General features: G+C 39.2%; 1 protein-coding gene across 1 annotated transcript in view; it reads left to right on the top strand.

Annotated features, from left to right (window-relative positions):
- The window catches only part of pknox2 (pbx/knotted 1 homeobox 2), a 105,715-nt gene that overhangs the window by 59,460 nt on the left and 21,408 nt on the right, over positions 1–24,847 (top strand). Inside the window, exons 3-8 of the mRNA XM_044223575.1 lie at positions 14–120; positions 2,916–3,052; positions 3,869–3,880; positions 20,968–21,139; positions 24,242–24,427; positions 24,607–24,742. Of these exons, the coding sequence (XP_044079510.1) occupies positions 34–120; positions 2,916–3,052; positions 3,869–3,880; positions 20,968–21,139; positions 24,242–24,427; positions 24,607–24,742 (730 nt within the window). The 5' untranslated portion in view covers positions 14–33. The remainder of the gene's footprint in view (positions 1–13; positions 121–2,915; positions 3,053–3,868; positions 3,881–20,967; positions 21,140–24,241; positions 24,428–24,606; positions 24,743–24,847) is intronic.

Raw genomic sequence — 24,847 nt, 5'->3', positions numbered from 1 at the left:
TGTCATTTCCCAGTCTCAATGTGAAGCTATCCCATGATGCAACATGTGTCCCCAGCACCTGCAGTGACAATGATGGCCACCCAGAGCGTTCCTCCACCATCGTACCAGGAGAGCCAACAGGTCAGAGGTTTCCAACTCGTACACTTAACACACCTTAAGAAGGAATGTTACAGGCCCTAAAAAACCCATTTTTCTCAGCTTCTTGCTATGAGCAATGGGGTCCTACACAAATACATTGTTTTCTGTCAAAGTTACAGATGTGATTGTTTAGATATATTTTTGTATTTGTGTTATCTGTGCTCTTCTTACTGGTTTGAACTGGGCGAGGCTGTTGGAAAAAGGTGATGTCGTGTATTTCTGTGCACCAATTAGAATTTAGCAATCTCAAAGTATGAATCATTATCTGATGAAAGTTAATTCCTTTAAGCAGATTAGCTTGAGAAATAAATAATGACTTAGGATGTTTTTCCCACAAACTTGAACTAAATTGTTGCTTAGTCATGATTACTTATTGCTAAGTCAGTACTTCAAATTTAAAAGTTTTCAGGTGATTTAAATGACCTTTTTAAAACAGTCAGAACATGAATATATGGAAATGTATTGAAGGCACATTTTGATGAAAGTGACATACAGAAATACAGAAATGACCATAAGGCATTGTTATCACATCAAACTAGGAAATATTTAATGCCTATACTGTATATGTGTATATGGCCTATGTATAAACAACTATATCTTTGTTTTTTTCCCAAAAAGTTAATTCCTGACAAAATATACAGTATGCTGTCTTACATAGTGACGTCACAAATGTTTTGGGTCAGTTAAAGCACAGAGAGGTTTAACGTTCTGTTAGAGCTCTTGTGAGCAAACTCCAATAACAGAAATCCAAATAGACTACACACATTAGTTGGGATTTGGGAGGGGAAGTGCTGCGTAAAAACTCCAATCACAGATACAGATGGACATCCATTGTATATAACCATATTTTACAGCTGGGGTCATTTCTTGAGTCATTTTCTGAAGCAGACTAGTGAAACATGTCATCGGTTTAAAATCATGTTTAGAAGCAATTCTCATAAAAATAGGGAAAGGTAACAAAGTGTCAAGGTGATAAAATGATATTAAGTACTGTATGTTTGGGTCTCCAGGACTCCAAACAGAACATTAGGGTTAACTACAGTAAAGTTACAGTGTTGTCACTATGGAGAACATCAAAGTGAAAGTGAATGCAGGAATATTATAGTAATATCATGAGATAAAACATCTTGAAAGGTCACTATAAACTGTAAGTGACAGTACAAATACAATATAAGTCTATAAAAATGTTATAGCAATAACACAGGAATGTTATAGTGATACCTTAAGAGAAGAAATGTCATACGGCACAGTAATATAAACCAAGTATTGAGCAACAAACATGGTGTAGCGTCTACAGGAATGTTACAATGATTTTTCATGAGGTTGAATTGCATTTTATAATTAAGACATGAGTGAGACGAGAGTGATACCTACTGTATGTTTAAGTGTAAGAACAAGAGGTCAAGCCAGCCTGCACTGTTCCACACAACACGTGATGCCACCAACAGGTCAGTGTAATTAATGTAGCCCAACTGTGGCTGGACCCAGGCTTTGTCTAACACTGCAGACCAGGGAGGTAGAGCAGGTTCATCTGACCGCCTAACCCTCGTCCACACCACCTCTGTCTGCTTTTGCCCAGAGGATTAGTGCCAGGGGAGAGCTCCCAAGCTGCAGTCTGCGTGCTCGGCAAATGCAAATGAGAGCTAGTTAAGTGTGAAGAAGCTAATTTATTTCCCATTTGGTGCTGGGATTAAGACTTGAAGCTTCCTCCCACCCCACCTGACTCAAAAAAAAAAAAAAGGCAGCGGGGGGGGGCAGGAATGGGGGTTGTTAGTCTCATTTCCTCAGAGAGAACGAATGAGAGAGGAAAGTGGGGTAGAGGATGAAGAAGACAACAGATCATGTTCATAAAGCATGTCACGCTCCTGCTCACCCTACAGCACAAATAACATCAAGAGAAGTTAACAGATTCTCTAATGATTCCATGTTGAACCACCAATGGTGCTGTGCTTCTTCAGAGCAAAGGAATACAGCATGTATGTTTCAGCAGTATGGCCAGTTGTGAGCACACTGTTCAGTTACTGAATACTAATGGAGTATTTATCATTTAACAGGAAAACAGGAATCTATATATGACCTGAGCATGCCTTGTTCAGTTACTGAATCCATCCTACCCCATTCATTTTGCTTAACAGCTTCATTACAAGGCTACTGACCTGTCAAGCAACAATGATTCCTTCCAGCTACATCCTCATTTGTAGTCTGTCAGCATGTTGAAACTGAAACTTTTTTTAGCCATGCTAGTGGCATGGCTCTAGGGATGGCAATGTCGGTTTGTTAGTTGGTCCACTATTTTGGTCCAGATGGAAATATCTCAACAACTATTAGATGGGTTGCCATAAAATTTAGTAGACATCCATGGTGCCCCCTTTGGTTTACTGGTTTATGATCCAATACCTGCTATGCTAATTCCCATCAGCCTCAGCTGTACTGTGTGTTTAGTACTCAGTAGCAAACGGTAGCATGCTAACATGCTAAACTAAGATGGGAAACATAGTAAACATTATACGTGCTAAACAATAACATGCTAGCATGTTGGCATGCTAATGTGAGCGTTTATTTCAAAGCATCGCAGTGGCTAAGTAAAGCCTCGCAGAGCTGCTAGCGTGCTGTAGATTTTTAGTCTTGTTTATTGTTAGCTGGGAACCAACGTGTCCATTTCACTCTCTCCTGCTTCAGCTCTTAAGCTAAAGAAGCAACCTGAAAACCACCTGAACAGTAACAAAATCATTTAAATGTAAAGTCATTTTGTGACATTTGGTTTTATGTGTTCCCAGATGACGGGCACAACTCAGCAGAACACCAAGACCCCACAGGTTCATATCCCAGCAGCCTCTGCAGCAGGAAATACCTCTGTCAGCGTGACCCTTGACCCCCAGGCCCAGCTTGAGTCTGACAAGAGGGCCGTTTACAGGTTGGTTCAATATCCCATGTGAAGTTCATGGCTCACGTCTATCTTGGGTAAATTATGCAGAATCAGAATCATCACAGTTAACATGACCATAGTCAACCAGCAGTGAAACACCATTTTGTTTCTGTTAATCACTTTTGGTGCAGCCTTTTGGTGAATAAATGTGGCTATTTGTTAAACTAGTTTTGGCACTGCGCCATTCTACCCTTGAATTTCCCTTCATTTGTTCTTCCTGAAATAATTATTGCATTTTCTCTCTAGCCCCATGCTGGCTTTAAGAAATTGTACTAAACTGACTTTTGCCAATGAAGGCCACATGCACTAGTGTTGTTTTTAATATGTTCTCTTAAACTAGCCATGACATAAAAGCTTTTGAAAATAGCATTTGAAGGGTGCCTCCTTCAATTTTCACTTAGTGTCGTTCATAAACCAAAGAGCACCTTCAGTAAATGCTTTCACTCATCAAAGGCGAACAGAAGCAGCCTCAATTTCCTTCTCTTTGAACTTAATAAATTGACTTTAAAATAAGCATTTGATATACTGACAATAGTCAGGCTGTTTCTCTGACTTCTGTACAGTGTATATTGGGATAGGCTCTAGCCTTTTATGATTCTGATTATTAGGGTGAGACAATGAATGAATGTGTAAATTAATTAATGCTTTCCAGTCATTGTATTGGGTTATAAACACCCAAGAGGGCTAAAGGAAACCAAAACACATATTTAAACTAAACATATTCATCGGGCAGACAGAGTTGTTTTGTGTAAGGCTCCAGACTTAAATTGTAAAACATCATTTATTTCTCTTTCACGCCAACAGTCATTTTCAAAGGTAAGCATCACTCTTCAAGTGGTAGAGACCTTATTTTGGAATTAATAGTTTGATAATACTACTTACAAATATAGAAATTAACCATACTGAGGGGGGCACTGCACTTTTGTGAAAACAGATTTCAGTGTGTGTCAGAATGAATACATCGAATCCCTGTTTATCGAAGGTGGTGTGGAATTTTTGAAATTATATTTTTCATTGATATAAGTATTAATGCACTTTCTGTAAGTTGACTTTAAGATGAATTTGCAGTAAGCCCTGTGTAAAAGCATTGTGAAGTGTTGTCTGACAATTAACACTGAAGTGTATGTAAGCTTTTTGCCTTTTTTTCTTTTTCGTCACCCTTATTTTAGGATGTTTACAGATCATCCTACAGACATTTATTCCAAATTTGATTCTTTTATTTACCATGTAGAAGCCCTCGAAGGCACCACCTTGTTAGGTGTAGAAAATAAGGAAGAAAGTCACTGCTGGGTAAAACCCAAAACTCTAGTAAAAAAATAAAAAAGAACCTTACTCCTCTTTCAGCTTATCACTAGAATATTGATGCACCCTTATAATGAGCTTGTATTATCTATTTATGAAGTAAATTATTCAAAATACAGCCATTTTTAATCGAGCTGGGCAATCTCCCGGTGTAGGCAGCAAACCAGCAACTTACTAGATTTGTTGAGTCGAATGAGACACAAGATGCCCTGCACCGTCTGGCGCAGTGCGTCCTGTACCGATGACACTGCAGACTAAGTTGGGCCGTCTGTCCCGGCTCCTCGGGTCCCACCTGCGGGCACCACCACTGCTGTCTGAGGAGGTGCGAACCCCCGCTCAGGCCTGAGGCGAGCTGCTGTAAAGTCCTTAGCAGCTCCTCTGAGATACAAGGCTGCCTTTGATGTTAGCAGCCCTGTTTGGAGCAGCTCCCGGTGGTGGTGGTGGTGCATTCAGTCCACATGGTTTTTTTGGATCTCCACTTTCCTCCTCTTCCTTCCCTAAACCACATACACAGGAAAGCAAAACAGGGCAAGCTCACAGTAGCAGCTATAGACAGCAAGAATGTGTGTAACAATATAGACCTTATTATTTATAAGTTTATTTAAGTATGGTCCTAGCTTTCCAGCTCTCTTGTTGTTTTCTATAGAGAATACATTAATGCTAATAATGCTAATGTGCTTTATTAGCTGCTTGATTGGAGTGCCTCTATAAGAGCTGGGAATAGGATCTGTGCATCCATTCTTGGGTGCATTCATTAGTGTAAAACAGTTTTAAACATGCACAGTAGAAGAGGACTTGCAGCAGTGTTGTTTGTTTGTTTATTGTTTGTGTGGTGGTAAAAGCACTGGAAACTACAGTGAGCTGTAACAAACAGGGGACAGTGCACATGCACACACATGTAAGTCACACTGTACATGTGTGTGCATGTGCACTGTTCTGGCAATGCAGGGATTAAAGGAATAGTTCGACATGTTGGGAACAACACTTTTTTTTCATTCTGAGAGATGAGAAGGATAGATATCAACCGCATGTCTGTGTGTTAAGTATGTAGCCAGATTCAGGACATGGTTAGCTTAGCTTAGCATAAAAACTGAAACAAGAAAAAATAGCTAGCCTGGTTCTGTCCAAAGTCATTCAGTACCTCTAAAGCTGATCAGTTAACACATATCTTCTTTATGTACCTGTACACAAAGAGAAATGTAAAAATAACTTTTATGGCAGTGGTAAGCAAATAGTAGCCTGCCTGGGAGCCAAATCCAATAAAAATATTAAAACTTAAGATGACGAAAGAAACTTTTCCCTATTGTAGTCTGCACGAAAATGTTTACATGATTTTTTACAAATCAACTATAGATAAAAATATAAATACAAGGCTCTAGTAAATACCAATAAATGTGACCCTGTATCTAGTAAAAATCAATGCCTCCACATTAGGAGAGCAATGCAAACCAAGGCAACTGTGCCTCATTTGATGCCAGGCTATTTCAGTCATTCAGTGTATGGGGCTAGAATGGAGTTTAATGCTAAATAAATAACAGATGCATGATATAATCAATTTAATTTAAATGAAACAAGTACTCCTTGAATTCAAACACAGTGTTAATCACTCACAAACCCAAATAGGTGGAAACAGAAATGACCTGGTGTTAACCTTTTTTTTTCTTAGGCAACATAACAGCAGCAGCAGTTTAATTCAACCATAAATGAAGCAAGCCTCTATTCATTGTGGCTGGACACCCTGTCAATTAAATCATCTGTGTGAAATATACATTTTACATTTGTGTACTTGATTCATTTTTTGCCAAATGAGTTTAAAGTACCATAAGTGGCTGTAAGTTTGTTAGCACTAATCTGTTAATGGGAACAGTGACACCTGCACTCAGATGCAATCCTAACCCTAACCATAACCCTGTCCTTTTATAAATAAATGTTATTCTTAAAAGAATGAAAATAACAGTCAAACAAAAATATTGAAAGCATATAGGGCTGCATCTACGTCACACCTGCAAAACTACTATGCCCCCCTTATGAACAATGCTAGAAAAAAGTGGCCCATGGTTGAACTTTTTTGCCAACCCCTGATTTATGGTTTCTGGAGAGTATGAGCTGGACCAGTTTTTTGGACGATGTACCCCAAAGTCCTGTCATCACACTGAGGTCACTAGATTTGACCATTTCTGTTTGTGTACAAGCTAAGCATATGAGATCCAACATGTTAATTAGTGGGCTACAGGAAGTTGGTAGGTGTATTTTTTGCACCTTTGACAGAGCCAGGCTTGCTGTTACCCCCTGCCTCCAGTCTTTATGCTAAGCTAGGCTAACCACATCCTGATTCCAGCTTTGTACTTAATACACACATGAGATTTATATCCATCTTCTCACCTTACTCACAAATAAGCATATTTCCCAAAATGCTGAACTATTCCTTATAAACTTTCTTTCAGTGATTCTGTTGGTAAAACAACACTGTGCTAACACAGCTCTTTGATGTCAAGCAGTGAAACTACTTAAATACACACACCCAACATGGTATATTTGCAAATGTAGCTTAATGTACAATGTGTTTAATGTGTTTAATTTAACTACCTTAACACAAAGATGGATTTCTTTATTTGTCCAGGTATGAGATTTTGCATGGACAGAGAAATTAAGTACTCAATAGAGTACTTAACAGTGTGGATTATTGTTGGGCTCATCTCCTCTAAAGCATTATCAGTTAGTAAGATGAGTCATTATCCTATCTTACTCATTATTGTAGTTTAAAGGGGTTCTCCAGTAATCAGTATTAGCACTTCCACGAAATCCCTTTTAAGATATACCGTACCGTACATTATCAGTCTCTGGCTTCACAGCCAGAAGGCTCTGGGTTCGAACCTGCCAGCCAGCTGGGGCCTTTCTGTGTGGAGTTTGCTCTGCCCATGCAGGTTATGTTAATTGGTGACTCTAACTTGCCTGTAGGGGTGAATGTGAGCGTGAATGGTTGTCCATCTCTAGGTGACCTGTCCTGTCCTGTACCCCGCCTCTCGCCCAATGTCACCCCCCCCCTCGACTCTCCAAAGGATAAGCAGCTAATGGATGGATGGATGAATGGATGGATTATCAGCGTCTGTAGGATGAGAATAAAATAACTTCAGGTACTTACCAGTTAAATGGTGCTGTGAAGAATATAGAGCCAGCGGAGTCTGTAACTGTGTATGATGGCCAATTAAAATGTTGTGATCAACAGTGATGAGACGCAGCGCTGAGCTCAGGGAGCAACAAAAGCTCAGGATTCATCAGCATGTGCTGTTAAAATATGATTATTTGTAGCTCTTAAGTGAAATCCTTGCTGTTCTGTATTCAGAGGAGGCAGAGCAGATTAGAATTTTTGGAATTATTTTTGCCCATGCAAGGAGCTAATGACTAAACGCACCTTGTTACCTTGTTATAAACGCAATTAAATTTGACTTCACAAGTCACCGTCTCCCACAGTGAGTCAAATTATGCAAAAAGACACAAATAGCACTCTTATTTTAATAGAAGTCTGATCCGCCACTGTTCCTGCCTCTATACAGTGCTCATATGGGGGCTGTAGACTCTGAAAAGAGAAAAGCATAGAGAATCAACATCTCTGCCATTTTTCTATAATTATTTTGCTCAGGAAGTCTGCGTGGGCTTTAATGTTTCTTTTCACTAATTGCTAGAATGCCAACTTTACGAGGAGATGTGTGGTTTCCTCTCTCCCTCTCTCTGTCTCTCTGCCTACTTTGTTATTAGCAGCGGAGTAAATGTGTGATACGGTAATTAGCCTAATGAGTTGTGGCATTTACTATAAAGATCCTTCTGGATTCTCTGCATCTTATTAAAAAGCCGGTAAGGCTTTTGTTTTTCAGGTTGCGGATGTAGGAGCTGATGGAAGCTGGTTCGGCTCAGAGATGGAAACATGCACTTCATTTGAAAGAGACATCATAATAGTCCTTTTTTTAAAAAACAGAAATGTCCTTGTGATGCTTAGAAACAACTCGGGTAGAAGAGCTGTGTTTACACTTTAATGAGTTTGTTTGAGTTAACTGCTCGCTTGCTTTACATGTAGAGAACTTAAGGAATCAATGATAAGCAGTAAGTCAGAAGTCCTCACAGGCAGTATTACACATCTGCTGTATACAGTAAGAGTCATCTTCACTACATTTCCATGGTCTACACACTATTCCAGAAAGAGAGCTCTTACCCAAATTGCCTAAAATAAAAGACACAATCTGTTCTTTAGATTTATTTCTTGCAAGAATCTATTCATCAAACATATTGAACTCTACTTAGCTTAAGAAACAGTTGTTCATGATATGTAACACATTTTATTTGCATCAGAAAGTGACAGAAAACAGGAATAAAATTGGATTTATTCTGTGTTTTGACAGTGGCAGGATCCTTTTACAAAGATCCCAGTGTTGCAGTGCAGAGCCCTGTATGGTGCATATTATCATTCACTCCCCTCCATAGAGGGTCTTTGCTGAAAGCCTCTCTCATGCTGGTCAGCCTGGGTGTTTTGCATTGAAACTGGATTTGAGGGTTTGTGTGTGTATTTGTGGGAAGGTTAACATGCCGTCATGCTGACAGTCACCAAACTCCAAGAGATATAGGAATGTATTCAGCCTCGGGTGTGTTTATACTTGTATATGCACTTGTTGTTAATGGCATAAAAGAAGTGAAGATTTGACGACCTCTCATGTCGAACACAACAGGAGGGAGTGCGTTTAATTTGACACGTCCAAGGACGGCGTTATCCACATTTGCGCTCGCCTGTGTGTTTGTCTGCCTCTGTAATGCACCATAAAGTCTGTTTATCCTCATTGCCACAATGCATCAATGCATGCTCGACCACTGTGCTGCTTTTCCAGCAGTGCCAAGACTCGCTGTCTGACGGGCTTAAAACAGGCTGTGCTTCCTCCATTTAGCAGGTCAGCATGTGCTGGTGCTCAGCCGCTGCTGAATGCAGGAAACTGTGTCAAAGCTCAAGTAGTTTTATTGGCTGTTTCTTTCAGATACCGGTTTTTATGAGTTTCCTCACCGCTTGACTTTAGATGAGAAAGGAAGTCCACAATTCCAGGTCTAATGTCTTCTGAAACCTCCATTCATTCAGACTGCCTTTTCTTAGTTTCACCAATGATAAGAACTACTGCTAGATGCACAATCTCTATATATGATTGTGTATTTTTTATAACATCTTAACATCCTTCACTGATGAGGTTATGTCTGCCCCCCCCCCCTCACACACACACACACACGCTGTTATTGTTTCAGGTTAATTTTCTGACTGTCCAGCCACCACAGTGGTGCAAACTTACAGATTATTTTTGCCCTGGGTTTTGGTTCTTAGGCTACATACCGGCTGCCCTATCTTATTGGTGAAGGTTGTATGCAGCCTGAAAGGGACACCTGCAGACACTATTCAGGGTTAAAATGATGCACTACCTACTTCTTTTTCTGGCAATATTTGTATTTACAGTTAATAATATCCTAAAATGATTATATATATATACACATATATATTCATTTTGAATATGAATATATATATACACATATATTCATTTTGGACAAACATTTTTGGTGGACAAAATAACAGACAGACCTGTCAGTATAACGTGGTATAATCCAACAGCAACTGAATCAACCCCTTTCTCACCTAAAACCTTCATGAAGGTAGAATTTATTGCAGGATGTTATTATTATTATTATTATTATTATTGTACTCGGTCAGGAGAAAAACAGCAGGTTACTCATGTTCCATCTGTATACATCTGCTGTGGACTTTAGCCAGAATTCCACACAGGCAACTGTAGACTCAGCCTGCATTGCTGGTTATGGTTGGTGTTGGGTGAGATGTTGTACAAACCAAAGACTGGATGGAGCTTTTTGGTTCAGAACGTTCTCGGAGAAACAAAACCCCAAGTGAAGTTCAGGACCAGACATGAGAATGAAAAGAAGGGTTTGAAAAGTAGAGGAGGAGACAGGATTTATTCAGATACTGCCGGGGTTCTTTGTGTGTGTGTATGTATGCGTGTGTGTGCACATGTGTACAGTATATGTGTGTGTGCCCCAACCCCCCACACACACCCTTACACAGGGTGTGCATCAGACATGTAGCCGGGGGAAACGGGGGCCTTGTCGGGAGCAAACGCAGCAGGACTCCACCACAAACTGGCTTCTAATATACGGGAGTACAGCAGGCCTGATTAGGCTGGCAAACAGTGGGGAGCAGAGAGAGAGAGAGAGAGACCTTCATCTCTCTCTCTCTCTCTCCAACTCACACACACACATTCACATAAACACATACCTTCAACCCCCACCCCCACCTCTTTCTGTACCCCCTTGGTGGCCTGCCAGATTTTTGCAAAAGCAGGCAAACACGACTTGTTCCATAGATGACTATGCTGCTTGGATTTAAGCTTGTTTTCATGCACAGCTCTGCATCTGCAGGTTTAACGTTTTTCATTGTCAGGAGAAGACCTGATAACTCCAATTTTGGTGACAAACTTAAAGAATAAATCCTGTTGAGACTGGAAGTTCATTCATGACCTTGGAAACACTAGTTGACAAATCCTCTCACCACGAGGTCCATTCAGTAACTGTTCTGGAGCCTTTGACTGTATAACTCTCAGCAGATTGAGTTGCATATGTGATGAATTGTAGATGTTCAAATGAATTTTTCTGAGCTCTCGGTCCTGAGTCCGAGTGCTGTGTTCTTGCCCTTCTTCCATTCATCAGCCTCTTAAAGTCTCTTATTTTGCTTCAAATATGGACGTATTATACTTTTTTTTTTTCAGTCACCAGCACAATTTGAAAATGAAGTGAAATATAAGATGTGAATAATTGCATTCAAGATTTGTGATGGATTACATATATGTAGAATTTAAGTTTGCCCTGAATACATTTGTTCCAAAATGCATTTTATTAGAATTCTGAGGGTGTCAAATGTGACAGCTCATTACAGAACAGTAATCCAACTACTCAGTAAAATATTTGAAGTCTTTGGTGAAACTGACAACAAGTATGAGCTTACAACACCCTCATAACCAATATATAACACAACAAACATTTACTTAAAGCGGCTATAATCAATATTTTTATAATAACAATGTACGATTGACATTGTGAAAGGGGTCGCTCGTGGTGATGAACCTACAGAGAACTATCACCTGAATCTGCTGCTCCACTCCGCTTTACAGCGCTTACAGTGAGTTTCAGCTCACTGTTTAGCTGTCTGGCTAAAACTATAGTGTTTTGGTTCACTCTCACCGCTCTCATAGCGTTGTTTTCAGCCGCAGCAGGCAGCTGTTTTCAGAAAAAAGCTCTAAAAACCCACTGTACACTACCTGCTCAGCACCAAACAGCAGGCAGACACAGTTAGCTCGAGCTAAAAATGAGTGAATATTGGTTATTTCATTCTTCAGGTGGCCAGAAACACGACTCCAAATAAATGATGTTGTTCCTGTTGGCTAACAAGTTTGCCACATCAACTTTAAAGGTGATGACATGTCAGTGTGTTCACAATATGTTTCCGCTGCCACCAAGTGGCCAAATAAAATCTGTAAATGCAGGTTTAAAATAACTTTTAATCAGACTTTACTCAAGTCAAACCATGTCATAAACATTTCTGACTTCATAAGAGTCACCTAGAATGTGAATAGTTTACTAAAGCATCATGACCAATAAATAAATAACACAGGTACAGCCTCTTCTCCTCTTCTGTTGCACACATATTGCTTGCTTATATAACAAGACAGGGGTTACAACCAAGCACGAGAGCTCATTTTGCTCGTAAGGACCGGGGCTACTGATATGTTGATTGACATTGAGATAGAACTGTTGGTTCATGTGCAAACCACACAGCTGGGACTGATGTGATGGTGGCTTCTTGCCATGTTGGCTTGAATGTGGAGATTTAAAGTTCAGTCTTAACCTTGGAAATCGCCATTTATTTTATTTATTCAGCTCCAGCAGCTATTACATTTTGGCCACTTTCACCTAACAACAGCACCTACATTGTTACACTAGTTTTCTACATCTAAGGCATGTCATGTTTGACCTTTTTAAAGTGTACTTCCCTCTAATCAAACATCAAAATCAAGTGGCACCTTATATTCTTCTTCAGCCTCTGACTCACCCACCATAAAGCAGATGCTACTAGAACTGCCACGTCCCTCACCTTCATGTTTAAGTCATCACGTTTCCCCACTGGCCTCTGATTCTCCGTTTTGGGCTTTTCGCTGGTGACCCAGCACGGTGCAGTGCTGGAGGGTGGGGACTGTGCTGACTCCACTCACTGGCCATCCTGTAAATCGCTCTTTTATGGCCCTTGTAATGATCCCCCAGCCGGCAATCTCCACTCCGTCGCACTGCAGATAGAACCTGCCGCTTCTGGCAGCCGACATGGGGGGGCTCAGGATGGTTGCAGGAGGTAGTGGGAGACTGGAAAACACACATCGCGTGACCATGCACTCACTCAAACACACACACACACAAGCAGACACATGCGGCTATGTTCACGTTCATAAAAATGCGTGCCTTTTCACACCCCATCTACCTTAATCCCAACTTCCTGTGTAAAGGTCATAGAAAGCGCCGAAGGGTAGTGTTTTTACCTCGCTCCAAGTTGGCGAGGTCCAGCTGTGTGCAATGGTTGTCAAGGATAGACGTTTCCTCATGCAAACCCTGATTGCCTTGATAGCTTTAGCCTTTTACAACATTTATTCCAAATCTGGCTGCAGAGCACTAATGAAAAGGTAGATCTTATAATTTCTATAGAGCACCAACACTAACGCTAATCTCAAAAACACATAATAATCTTAAACATATCATGTCAAATTTGAAGGATGTTTGTTCCTCCACAATATTTCCATCAAGGCTAAATATCATCAGTTTTGCAAAACACACCAAACCTAAAAAAAGAATTTTTTGCCCAGTTAAACAGCAAAATGGCAGATTGAAAACATGTATTTTAATGTGTTTAATTATAGCACTTTTGTTTTAGTGGCAACATGTTTAAGAAATGTTTGTTGACACATCTAAAAATGTGCAAAGAAAAGAAATGAATTGCAGCAACAAGAAGTAACATTAAATGCAAATATAATATATTATTTGCAAATGGTTCTACATCAAGCTTTTACAAAGCTGTTGTTGTCTAGATAAAATTCTCACCACATTAACAAGTTGTTTACAGATTTCAGTAACATTTCAGCTCAACAAAGTCTTTTGAACAAATGCAGTTTCAGTTTAATGTACTTTACTGTTTCTGAATGTTAATCAGTGTCATTAAATAAGACATGCTTTATTGTTTCTGTTTAAGAATAGGAGCAACAGAAAGAGCAGCTGATAAATGGGATGGCTCACTTGGTAGCTGTATTGTTAGCTGTAAAAGCTATGAAAACTAAGAATTTGGCTCAATTTGGACAAAATTAATGATGCATAATGTGAAACGTAACTACAAATTTGGCAGTTTGGATTCAGTGGAGAGGGTTGTGCATTAGCATACCAATCTACAATTATAATAAAATACAGATTCAAAGTCACTTGCTTCACTGTCAGATCTCAGATCACATAAATGTCACATGAAATTACAATAAATGACAATAAACATCAGAGCAGGATATGTTGAGTTAAAAACAAATCATTCTTATAGTAGGTTGCCTTTACAAGCTGTACTGTAAAAATAATAATTCAGATTCATATTCAGTTGTAGAGTGGCAAAAAAAAGTGGTACTATTATCCAACTATAGTCCTCTGATATATGTATTTTACACAATATGGCAGCTGCCACCATGAAAAAAAATTGCTTTTCACGTTAGACCAAGATATTTTTAACGTTATTATGACATATTTGTCATGTTATTGCTAGATACAATAGCAAATTATTCCATTTTGACCAGAATTATTTCTTGTTATAACAACTTATCAATTTATCTTGTTACAAAACATTCTTGGTATTAAACAATATCACCATATCTCGTTAAAGCAAGAAATATTATCGTTATAACATAACAAGTTGGTATGTTGTTATAACAAGAAACTTTCATATATTGTTAAAACAAGAAAAACGGATCCTGTCAGTCCCTAAAGAGACATCGTAGCCTTTTGATCAAGCTTAATATGATCATCTAGACATGTGGTGGGATGTCTTTTATCTGTAATGGCTATGAGCTGCTTTTGTATTGTTTTTTGTGCCTATGATTAATTATTGTTGGTTGGATGTGGTGTCATATTAGATTATCTATCTAACTATCTATAGATTAGGTTTGCTGTGGTCCACGATTGGGCTACGATTTGGTAGAGGTCCATGCACAAGAACAGACATCTCCTACCCTCTTGCTGCCCCCCCCCTCGCGACAGCACAAGGCCAGATGGCATTAGGAAAGACACCTTGCCTCAGTTATTGTCAAATATTCTAGCCCATGTAGGCTACAATGTCTTCTCTTTAGGCATCGACTGGACTTTTTTCTCGTTATAACAACATATAAAGGTTTTCTCGTTATATCAGCATAACTTATCATCTTATAATGGTTTTCTTGTTTTAATGAGATATGATTTTGTGAATTAATGAGAAAGTTACCAAGAAAGAGTCATATGATGTTATAACAAGAAATGTTTCTTATTAAAAGAGAATCATTTGGTATGTAGTAATAACAAAAAAACTATCATAATAACATGAAACATCTCGTTAAAACAAGAACATTTTCTCATTATAACAAGAAACAGAGAAAATATTTTGTTAGATTGCAGCAATATGTATAATAATGTTTTTCTAGTAATATTTTATTTTGAAATCTGCTGTGAAATTATATAAACATTATGTGTGTATTAATTAATCTGTGACAAAACTGTCTTTTAAGGGTTGTGTGAGGCGCCAGCTTGATGCACAGTGTATCAGCATCTTCATGACACAGTTTTTCTTACTGAGACATTTTTTTCTTTGACATACTTTGCTATCATATGGACTGTCACCGTTAATTTCTGTATTTGCTTTGTTTTTAGCTTGGCTATTGGTGTTCTTTCTGTAATGCACACACAGGAGCTTATGTATTTACCAGCCAATAAAGGTGTTGTATATTCTGTAGCTCTACCCACAATGCCCCTGGGTCTTCAGGCCCTGCAGCGCCACACCTATGTGTTTCTATGTATGTGTGATGTTTAAAAAGAAACTCACGACATAAAGAAACTCACGACTCAAAGTGTCATATCATTGACACTAGTGGGCTGACATGTCTTATTCTTCCTTGTTTATAGATTTAACACTCTAGAAAAAAAGACACATTTAAATGATCTCACCCCACTGGCAGAATTAACCAAATTTTGTAATAAAAATAACACAGAGTCTGAATGTGAGAGTAAATATCTTGTTAAGACACCATCTGCAGTGTTGAGAGTCACCCTGTTTGCTCTCAGTTATAGTCCCCCCTCTCCTTCACCCCCACCCAGATTATTCTCCACCCCACCACAAGCAGACATTAAACAGACAAGGCAGAGGCTCTCCACTCTGCACGTGACCCACCTGTTTAGTATTCCTGCCACGTCTGGCTGGGGGAGCGGCATTAAATTGGGATCAGGCAGATTAGAGTATAATATAGACGACTATTAAAGGCTGCAAATGAGAGCCATGGGTTAGAGCCTGAGCAGGGGCCCAGTCTGCCTTCATGTCAGTGCAGTCCGCTGCAATATACACTCACCAATTCAATTCAATTTATTTTATTTATATAGCACCAATTCATAACAGAAGTTATCTCATTGCATTTTTCCTATAGAGCAGGTCTAGACCGTACTCTTTATAATATTATTTACAGAGACCCAACAAATCCCACCATGAGCAAGCATTTGGCGACAGGGCAAGAAAAAACTTCCTTTAAGGGGCAGAAACCTTGGACAGAACCAGACTCAATGGTGGGCGGCCATCCACCGCTGCTGTGTTAGGTTTTGAGAGAGAGTGAGAGCAAGAGAGAGGTTTTGTGGGAGGGGGGATGGGGGAGAGGGAGGCACAATGCAAATACCACCTAGAATTATTATTATTATTAATATTTTTTTAAATAGTAGAATAGTAATTGTAGTGTTAATATTAATAATAATAGGAATGACAGATATAGAAAAAAATATTGTCAGCATCAGTAACAGAGCCAATAACAACAACTGTAGTAGCAGTTGTCGAGCAGGAACACGGGGGCAGCAGGTGGCCTACAACCACAGATCCAGTATCTGCGGCACCAGCCTCCGGATCATTCTGGATCAACTGGAGAGTCTTAAGGGACTTATTCGGGCAGCTGGATAATAAGGAATTGCAGTAGTCCAACCTAGAAGTAACAAATGCATGCACAGATTTTTATGGCATCATTTTAAGACAGGATGTGCCTGATTTTTGCAATGTTACTTAGGTGAAAAAAGGCAGTCCTTGAAGTTTGTTTCATGTGGGAGTTAAAGGAGAAATCCTGATCAAAGATAACTCAGAGGTTCCTTACGGTGCTGCTGGAGGCCAGGACAATGCCATCTAGAGTAACTATATCTTTAGATAATGTGTCTCAGAGGTGTTTGGGACCAAGTACAATAACTTCAGTTTTGTCAGAGTTTAACATCAGAATGTTGCAGGTCATCCAGGTCTTTATGTCCTTAAGGCATGCTTAAAGTTTAGTTAACTGGTTAGTTTCATCTGGCTTGATTGATAGATATAATTAGGTATCATCTGCATAGCAATGAAAGTTTATGGAGTGTTTCCTAATAATATTGCGTAAAGGAAGCATATATAAGGTGAATAGAATCAGTCCAAGCACAGAACCTTGTGGAACTCCGTGACTAACTTGGGCATGCGCAGAGGACTCACTGTTAACATGTACAAATTGAGATCGATCTGATAGATAGGATTTAAACCAGCTTAGTGCGGTTCCTTTAATGCCAATTACATGTTCCAGTCTCTGTAATACGATGTGATGATCAATGGTGTCGAACACAGCACTAAGATCTAACAAGACAAGTACAGAGACAAGTACATTGTCTGATGCAATTAAAAGGTCATTTGTAATTCTCACCAGTGCTGTCTCTGTGCTATGATGCACTCTAAACCCTGACTGAAAATCCTCAAATAAACTATTGTTATTTAGAAAGTCACACAACTGATTGGTGACTGCTTTCTCAAGGATCTTAGAGAGAAAGGGAAGGTTAGATATAGATCCATAGTTGGCTAATACCCCAGGATCAAGAGTGGGCTTTTTAAGAAGCGGTTTAATTACAGCTACTTTAAAGGATTGTGGTACATAGCCTGTTAATAAAGACAGATTGATCATATCCAGTAAAGAGGTGCTAACTAAGGGTAAAATGTCTTTAAGCAGCCTAGTTGGAATGGGGTCTAAGAGACAGGTTGATGGCTTAAATGAATTAATCGTCGAAGTCAGCTGAAGAAGATCGACAGGAGCAAAGCAGCCAAAACACACATCAGGCTCTAAAGCTGTTTCCAAGGTTCCTGTGTTTGAAGACAAGTCGGCACCAGTTGAAGGCAGGACTTTGTGAATTTTTTCTTTAATAGTTAAAATGTTGCCGGACTAAACGAGATTATTCCAGGTTGTTGGAACGCCATTTCCTTTCAAGTTTTTGTGATGTTTGCTTTACATGACACAGTGTGAAATAAAAATGTGAGGAAAAATATGACTTCCAGTAGAAAATCATCATTAAGCAAACAAACCACCAATAAGTGCAAAAAATCAATTGTGTATACATGTATTCTATTCAGCTCGTTTAGCCTTTATTTATCCAAGGTTTATTGGTCTAGCTTTAATGCCCTTTTTTAGCGTCACCCTCCTCATTACATATTCACACCTGGATTTGGTTTGGACCAGGGAAAAAAAAATAGTTCTGGTATTTAGTTCTGGTCCAATTTGTGTTCAAAGTCACTTATTACAAGCAAACCAAAATCCGAAACCAAAATCAAATTCTGTGACTGACTTTACCGAGCCTTGTGTTTATGTAGCTTCTCTGCTGTCACAGAGAGCTCACTAAGAAATGGCTGGTTGTGAAAAATAATAGTCAAGACTGCAACTGGACCTCCTAAATCATAAATAGTTACAATCAGGTAGAAACTTATAGAACAAATAAAAATGCGTGTTACTAACGCTTAACGCTAGCGCTTGTTATTTAGAGAATACAGTACTGTAGTAGAATACAGTACTCTACTACAGTACGCTACTCACATCGCTTTCTTGACAGTTGATGTTCAGCAGATGGATTTAATAGTAGTTTAGCTTTGCTTTCACACCCCTAACGAACCGCACCAGAGTCTGCTTGGTAGCGGACTGAGACCCTCCTTTTCATGCTGTCTCAATCTGGATGTTTAGTTCACACCAGAGTTTGATTGACAGCTTTCACACTAGCCTAAACAAACTGAAACAAACATGCCAGAGCTCATTTGAACCGAACCAAAGAGGTTAGGTGTGAAAGCACCTTATTATTGCAATCTCTCATAGGTGAAAAAAATCTTTAAAAACTTAAATTTTACTCAGGCAGAAAACCACCCAAGACAACGGGCTGTTTTGATCCCATAATATACAAATAAAACCAACACTGGGTCAAAACAACCCATTGGTACTGGGTAACGTTAATCAGTACCAAACTGACCCCATGCTAGGTCAATTTTGAACCCAGTGATTTTTAGTTGTTTGTGGTAGTATTAAAATGCACACTGTGACAACAATGCACATAGACTGCACCAGTTTTCACCATGATTTGAAAGATGCTACAATCACATTAAAATTCCACATGTAGGGGCTTTCATGTAACCCAGATTCAGATTAGGAAATGCTTGAAGCTTTAAATAATATGAAGACACAATCCTGGATATGCCTTTAAGCTCTGAGTAGCTTGAAGTGTCTTAAAATTCAATCCTGAATCCTGAATTTACTATATGTATAGAATAATTCATTCTTACATCATTGCTTTTTGCTGTTTTAAATGGAACGAGCATCACTAATAAATTTGGCTTCATTCCTTGAAGAAGTCTTCCTGTATCCCCTGTACAGCTAAAGCCACTGGATGTAGAAATAGTAAAATATGCCAGTAGTAAGCAGCTTACAGGGGTTATATAACATAATGCCAAGAGTCCTTATCATAATTAATTTGACGGGAACATATACTGTAAGTTCCCTCTGGGTTTCCTATAAGTCAAAGGTAACACAAAGGACGGTGTGTGAGAGAATGGAAGAGGCAAAGTGCAGAAAAGGAGTTGGGATGGAATAAGCACATGGGGAGAACAGAGATCACCACTATAAAATAAAGTTCTTTGGGGCACAAAGATTCATCTGTGCCAAAACTTTCCTCCTGTTGTCTCCTGTTCAAGTTCTTCTCAGATTGTATTGCTTTGTAGTATTCTGTCATCCTGACCATTAGGACAGCAGCTTTCTTCCAAGTGGAAATGCTCAATAATTTGGCAGGGACTACATACAGCAGCACAGTATGGCCCATTGCACAGTGTATCTGGGGGATCTTATGTGAGTGACATTTCCTATAAAAGGCACATGGTAACAATGTAGGTGACACTGTGAAGCTTAGTGCTGTCACTGGACCATATCCTATCCACTTAAAGATATTTTTTTGATCTCCAGCTGAACCTTGTCCATATGTTCAGCATGTCCTTTAGGGAATGTCATGGAGCTGCCACACTATTAACAGTACAGCGAGGGAGGGAGAAGGGTTTTGGAGTGGAGCTCGTATTATATCTTGAATTCTAGTCTCTTGGATTCTTCTGTGTAGTCACTCCGTTTAGAGTCCATTAATGTGTCTTTGCATATGTATGGTAAAAAGACCTTAGACAAAGTATTGCATGGGCAACTGGACATGCACCCAGGGCCCTGTAGTCAAGGGGGGTGTTTAACCATAAGGATTACTGGGTAGAAATATGTGCAAAAGGAATCTTTTTATATCAGAGCATTTTTATTCACCTGTAAATAAACATGTTGTATAAGCATTATGCTTGTATGGGTATTTTGTAACATAACCAATTAAATTGCTTGCTGAGTGGAAATAAAGTAACACTAATGTCAAGTGTCAAAAGGGAAAATCACATTCGTAAAGTGTAAACTTAAAAAGAAAAAAAGAAGCTTGAGATGCAGCTAGAGACAAGAGAATCAGTCAGTGTTGTAACTGAGAGAGCAGGCACTGATCCCTCGGATTTGGACGTCTCGCCTATGAACTGATCATCAGACCCGATGGACAGAACTACTGAAAACATTTCCTAACATGTTCATTAATGCTGTATCTGACACTTTTCTGGGGTTTTCTGGGAAATGTAGGAAATCACCAACTGAGGTAAAAACTAGTGACTGCACCAGTAGTCACCACGACTGAAACCTTTTCTACGATAGAACACTCCTGGACGAATGAGGGGCTACACCGTGCACCAGTAGAATTAAATGCAACACACAAAATTCCCAAAACTCCTACAATGCATTAATTACCCTCTCATGAAACTTTGGAAATGCACCAGCATTTACTACTAATACACAATCAATAATATAGACATGAATTAAGATCGAAGTCTAATAAAAGACAACATCTATACAAACTGACACATACTGTGCCTCTCTCTCTCTCTTTCTCCTCAGACATCCGTTGTTCCCCCTGCTGGCATTGCTGTTTGAGAAATGTGAGCAGGCCACACAGGGATCTGAATGCATCACGTCAGCCAGCTTTGATGTGGACATTGAAAACTTTGTGCACCAGCAGGAGCGAGAACACAAGCCCTTCTTTAGTGAAGATCCTGAGTTGGATAACTTGGTAAGCCAACTGCTGTAACATACATGGTAATCATTAGCACAACATGGTCACTTTTTCAGCCACTTTGATTTCAGAGAGTCATTTGTGTTGTGGTGCTTCTTCGATTAAACATTTTAACCAATGCTGCAATATTAGTTAGTTAGTTAAGGGAACCTGCTCAATTCAAACTAAAACTAAAAAATAAAGCTGTAGAAATGCCTGTTTGTCTGTTTGCAGTGCATCCCATCATTACTACTCTTAATCATTCCCTCCTATTTCATGTAATCTTTCCCACCCTCCCCCTGAACTTCCCCTTGCACAACAGCTACCTGTAATTGCAAATTAAGACAAGAATGATGCTGATCATGTTCACTGAGAAAAGAGGGGGAGGAGTTGAAGCCAGACAAAGACAAAGACAGAGACAAGAATAAAAAAGTGCACTCTTGCCATTATAGTACTTGGAACGCCAGGCCGACAAGTCCTGAACAGTCAATTAACCCTGCATCTGTGTGTTTTATGAGGCACTGGGTGCGGGCATCCCTCCCAGAGGGCACTAACTCTTCCACAGGGCAGTAATGTTACACTGGGCCTGACTGGCTGCGATTGGCAAAGAGTTACTGGTGCCTTGATTAAGTGAGCGGAGTTTAATTAGCTGATTTATCTCCTCCTTGGCCAAGCACTTTTCTGTCCATTCTGTTGACCTTGAGTGGTGACTTTGAGTGCACTACAGTGTGCCGCACAGAGTGGAGAAAAGCCAGGCTGTTGATGGTCAGATAACCGCTGAAGAGAAGAAAATACAGAATTATATGGATACTGCACATTAACTGAATGATTCCAGTTAAAAAAACATATTATCACTACAACCAAAACCCCTAGATTATAATCTTTTCATAGTTTCAAACAACATTCTTAATATGTTCAACATGTTTTTTCTGTAGTACTTGCCATTATGAATAGCTGTTAGGAAGTAAACCTGGACCCAAGCAGTTTCCTAGCAACACAACTCCAATTAAATGGTCTGTTAAATATCCATATATATTGTCCATCATTGTCATGTACCTCCAATATGACAGAAGTTCCTTTCTGACCTCTGCTATTGCATTCATTTAGATTATTTGAAAATGTCTGGTCAGCGCAATAATTCCATTATGGTAGTCTGTAAAACCTGCATTGAAACTTGCCTCATCAGCCTTAAGAAACTACTACAAGAGTTCCTTTAGGCCATGTTTCAGTAGAGATTCTTAATGCCTCATGATGGTCTGAATGATGGTGGTGGGAAATACTGAAACACAAAACTCAGTAATTGGCATGACAACAATGAAACTCCTAACCTTACATTAATACAATGACAGCTTAGAAAATAGCTATACAGTTTGAGTTTGACTTTTATTTAAACTTGTTTTTGATGGAAGTTCATTCTTGACATTTGGAAACAGTATAACAAAATATCTAAGCTTAAAGGTACACTTACTAGCTTTTCAGAGCTTTCAACTGCATAGTCTCACAGTCTACATTCGCTGAAGAAGACCCTGAGATGCAGTTGAAAGTTCCAAAAGGGTAGTAAGTGTACATTTGAGCTTAGATTATTTCGTTACTGTGAGCAATACAATCCAACATGCCAATCTCTTCAAGCCCCTTATAAAACCGATTCCATTCTACAGTAAAGGGGGAGGTTACTGTATGTGACTGTATGGTTTTGAAGATCAAACCATACATGTTGTTCATGTATTTGGCCATAAGAAGAGAGAAAATATGCTTTCTGATGTAAATTTAACATGAGTTTGAATAATATTTTTCTGGTGAAGCTAGTTAAAAGAAATGTCAAATATATCAAATCAAATAGACAAAACGTCAAACATAACATTTAATAAACATTATTATTATGTTATGATGAAAATAAGCTATTTTATTTGTTTAAATGTTGTAGCCCACAAAGCCAGCCAAACAGACAGACAGTTTCCATCTCAGCATTGCATATTAGAAGCTCGATCTGTTTATTTCTGGCTTTGGGAGCGTGAAGGATGAAAGGATTACAGCCCCCCCTGTATACTTGCAATCTATATGAACCTCTGGAATGAACATTAAAATTGAATGTCGCTCCCTGCTCATTAGTAAAATAAATCGCTGCATGTCACTTCCTCTCGTCACATATCACCCTTTAAAACTGGACTGTAAACACCTCATTTCACTTGTTCCACATCTAATGTCCTGACAATCTGGTTTTTGAGTCATCCCATTTTAAACAGAAAAACCTGCATTACAAACTGGAGGTGTTGCATTTGAAAGAACTGGGCATTTAGGAGGCAGGAGAGGTAAAATATACACTATTGAGGTGTTTTTTTGCATATATTTTTACGCTACGCTAGGGATAACAATGTTGATTGGTCGCTCAGTCCACCACTTTGGTCCAGACTGAAATATCTCAACAGCTATTGGATGGATTGCCATGAAATTTGGTAGACATTTGTGGTGACCAGAAGATGAATCCTAATAACCTAAGGACTTATCTAGCACTACCAGGAGGTCAAAATTTTACTTTGTCCAATACTTTGGTGTATGACTAAATACCTGCAAATCTAATTCCCCATCAGCCTCAGCTGTACATTGTGTTTAGTGCTAATTAGCAAATGTTGCTACATGCTACAACACTAAACTAAGATGGTTAACAGTGTAAACATTATCTGCTACTGTAATCATCAACATGTTAAGACTGATCATTTAGCTCAAAGCAGCGGTATTCCTAAGTACAGCCTCACAAGGCCTTTAGCATGGCTGTAGAATAGTCTTCTTTCCCTTTAAACCCCTTAAAGTTTACCAAATAGCATTTAAGCTATGCCTGAATGTTTTTGAAAAACTTAAGTTTCATTTAATCATTCACTTAATGCTATTTGGTCAATTTTAACAGATCTTTCCCCCTAAAAATCCCTTAAACTGTGCAGAAAATCAAAAAGCATTAATTAATCCATGATCCCCTCAAAGTCCACATAATACTTTAGCACCTCAATAACACTATTATTTATGGATAAATTAATGGTATTAAAAAAACAAAAATGAATAAAGGGATTCAGTTTGGTGGAATGTTGTGAAGGTGATCTGTTCATGGTTTGTCTCTGTTTCCTTCAGATGGTAAAGGCCATTCAGGTGTTGCGGATCCACCTATTGGAGTTAGAGAAGGTCAATGAGCTCTGTAAAGATTTCTGCAACCGTTATATCACCTGCCTCAAGACCAAGATGCACAGTGACAACCTCCTCCGTAACGACCTCGGAGGACCATATTCTCCATCACACACCAGTCTCAACATGCAGCAGGTCAGTCATGGACTCTATGTGGATCTTACAGTTCTATGATGGTATCCCTCTCTTAGTGGCACTTCCCAAGATACAACTGTAATTTATCACTAGGTAGATTTTGATGTTGGGAATTTTTCAGTCACAAAAAGAGCTACCTCTTTACATTTGCTCACTAGTGTCTCTCTGTGATCCCCCAGGAACTAATTCAGACCTCCTCTCCATCCATGACCTCTGTCTCCAGCTCTGTTAACTCTTCAGGGATTGTGGTGCCCGCCGGGGGTCTGCAACAAGGCAATGTCACCATGACTACTATCAACTCTCAAGTGGTATCGGGTAAGCATGTGATTACACACAGACATTAAAACACTAGGACCCTGACACATACACATTCAAAAAACAAACTTGTATTAGCTGTCTAGTGCAATGTCACATTTAAAA

The sequence above is a fragment of the Siniperca chuatsi genome, linkage group LG14 (assembly GCF_020085105.1).
Source record: "Siniperca chuatsi isolate FFG_IHB_CAS linkage group LG14, ASM2008510v1, whole genome shotgun sequence".
Taxonomy (NCBI): Eukaryota; Metazoa; Chordata; class Actinopteri; order Centrarchiformes; family Sinipercidae; genus Siniperca; species Siniperca chuatsi.
Note: the sequence above shows the minus strand (reverse complement) of the source record. Positions and strands in the feature narration are given on the sequence as shown.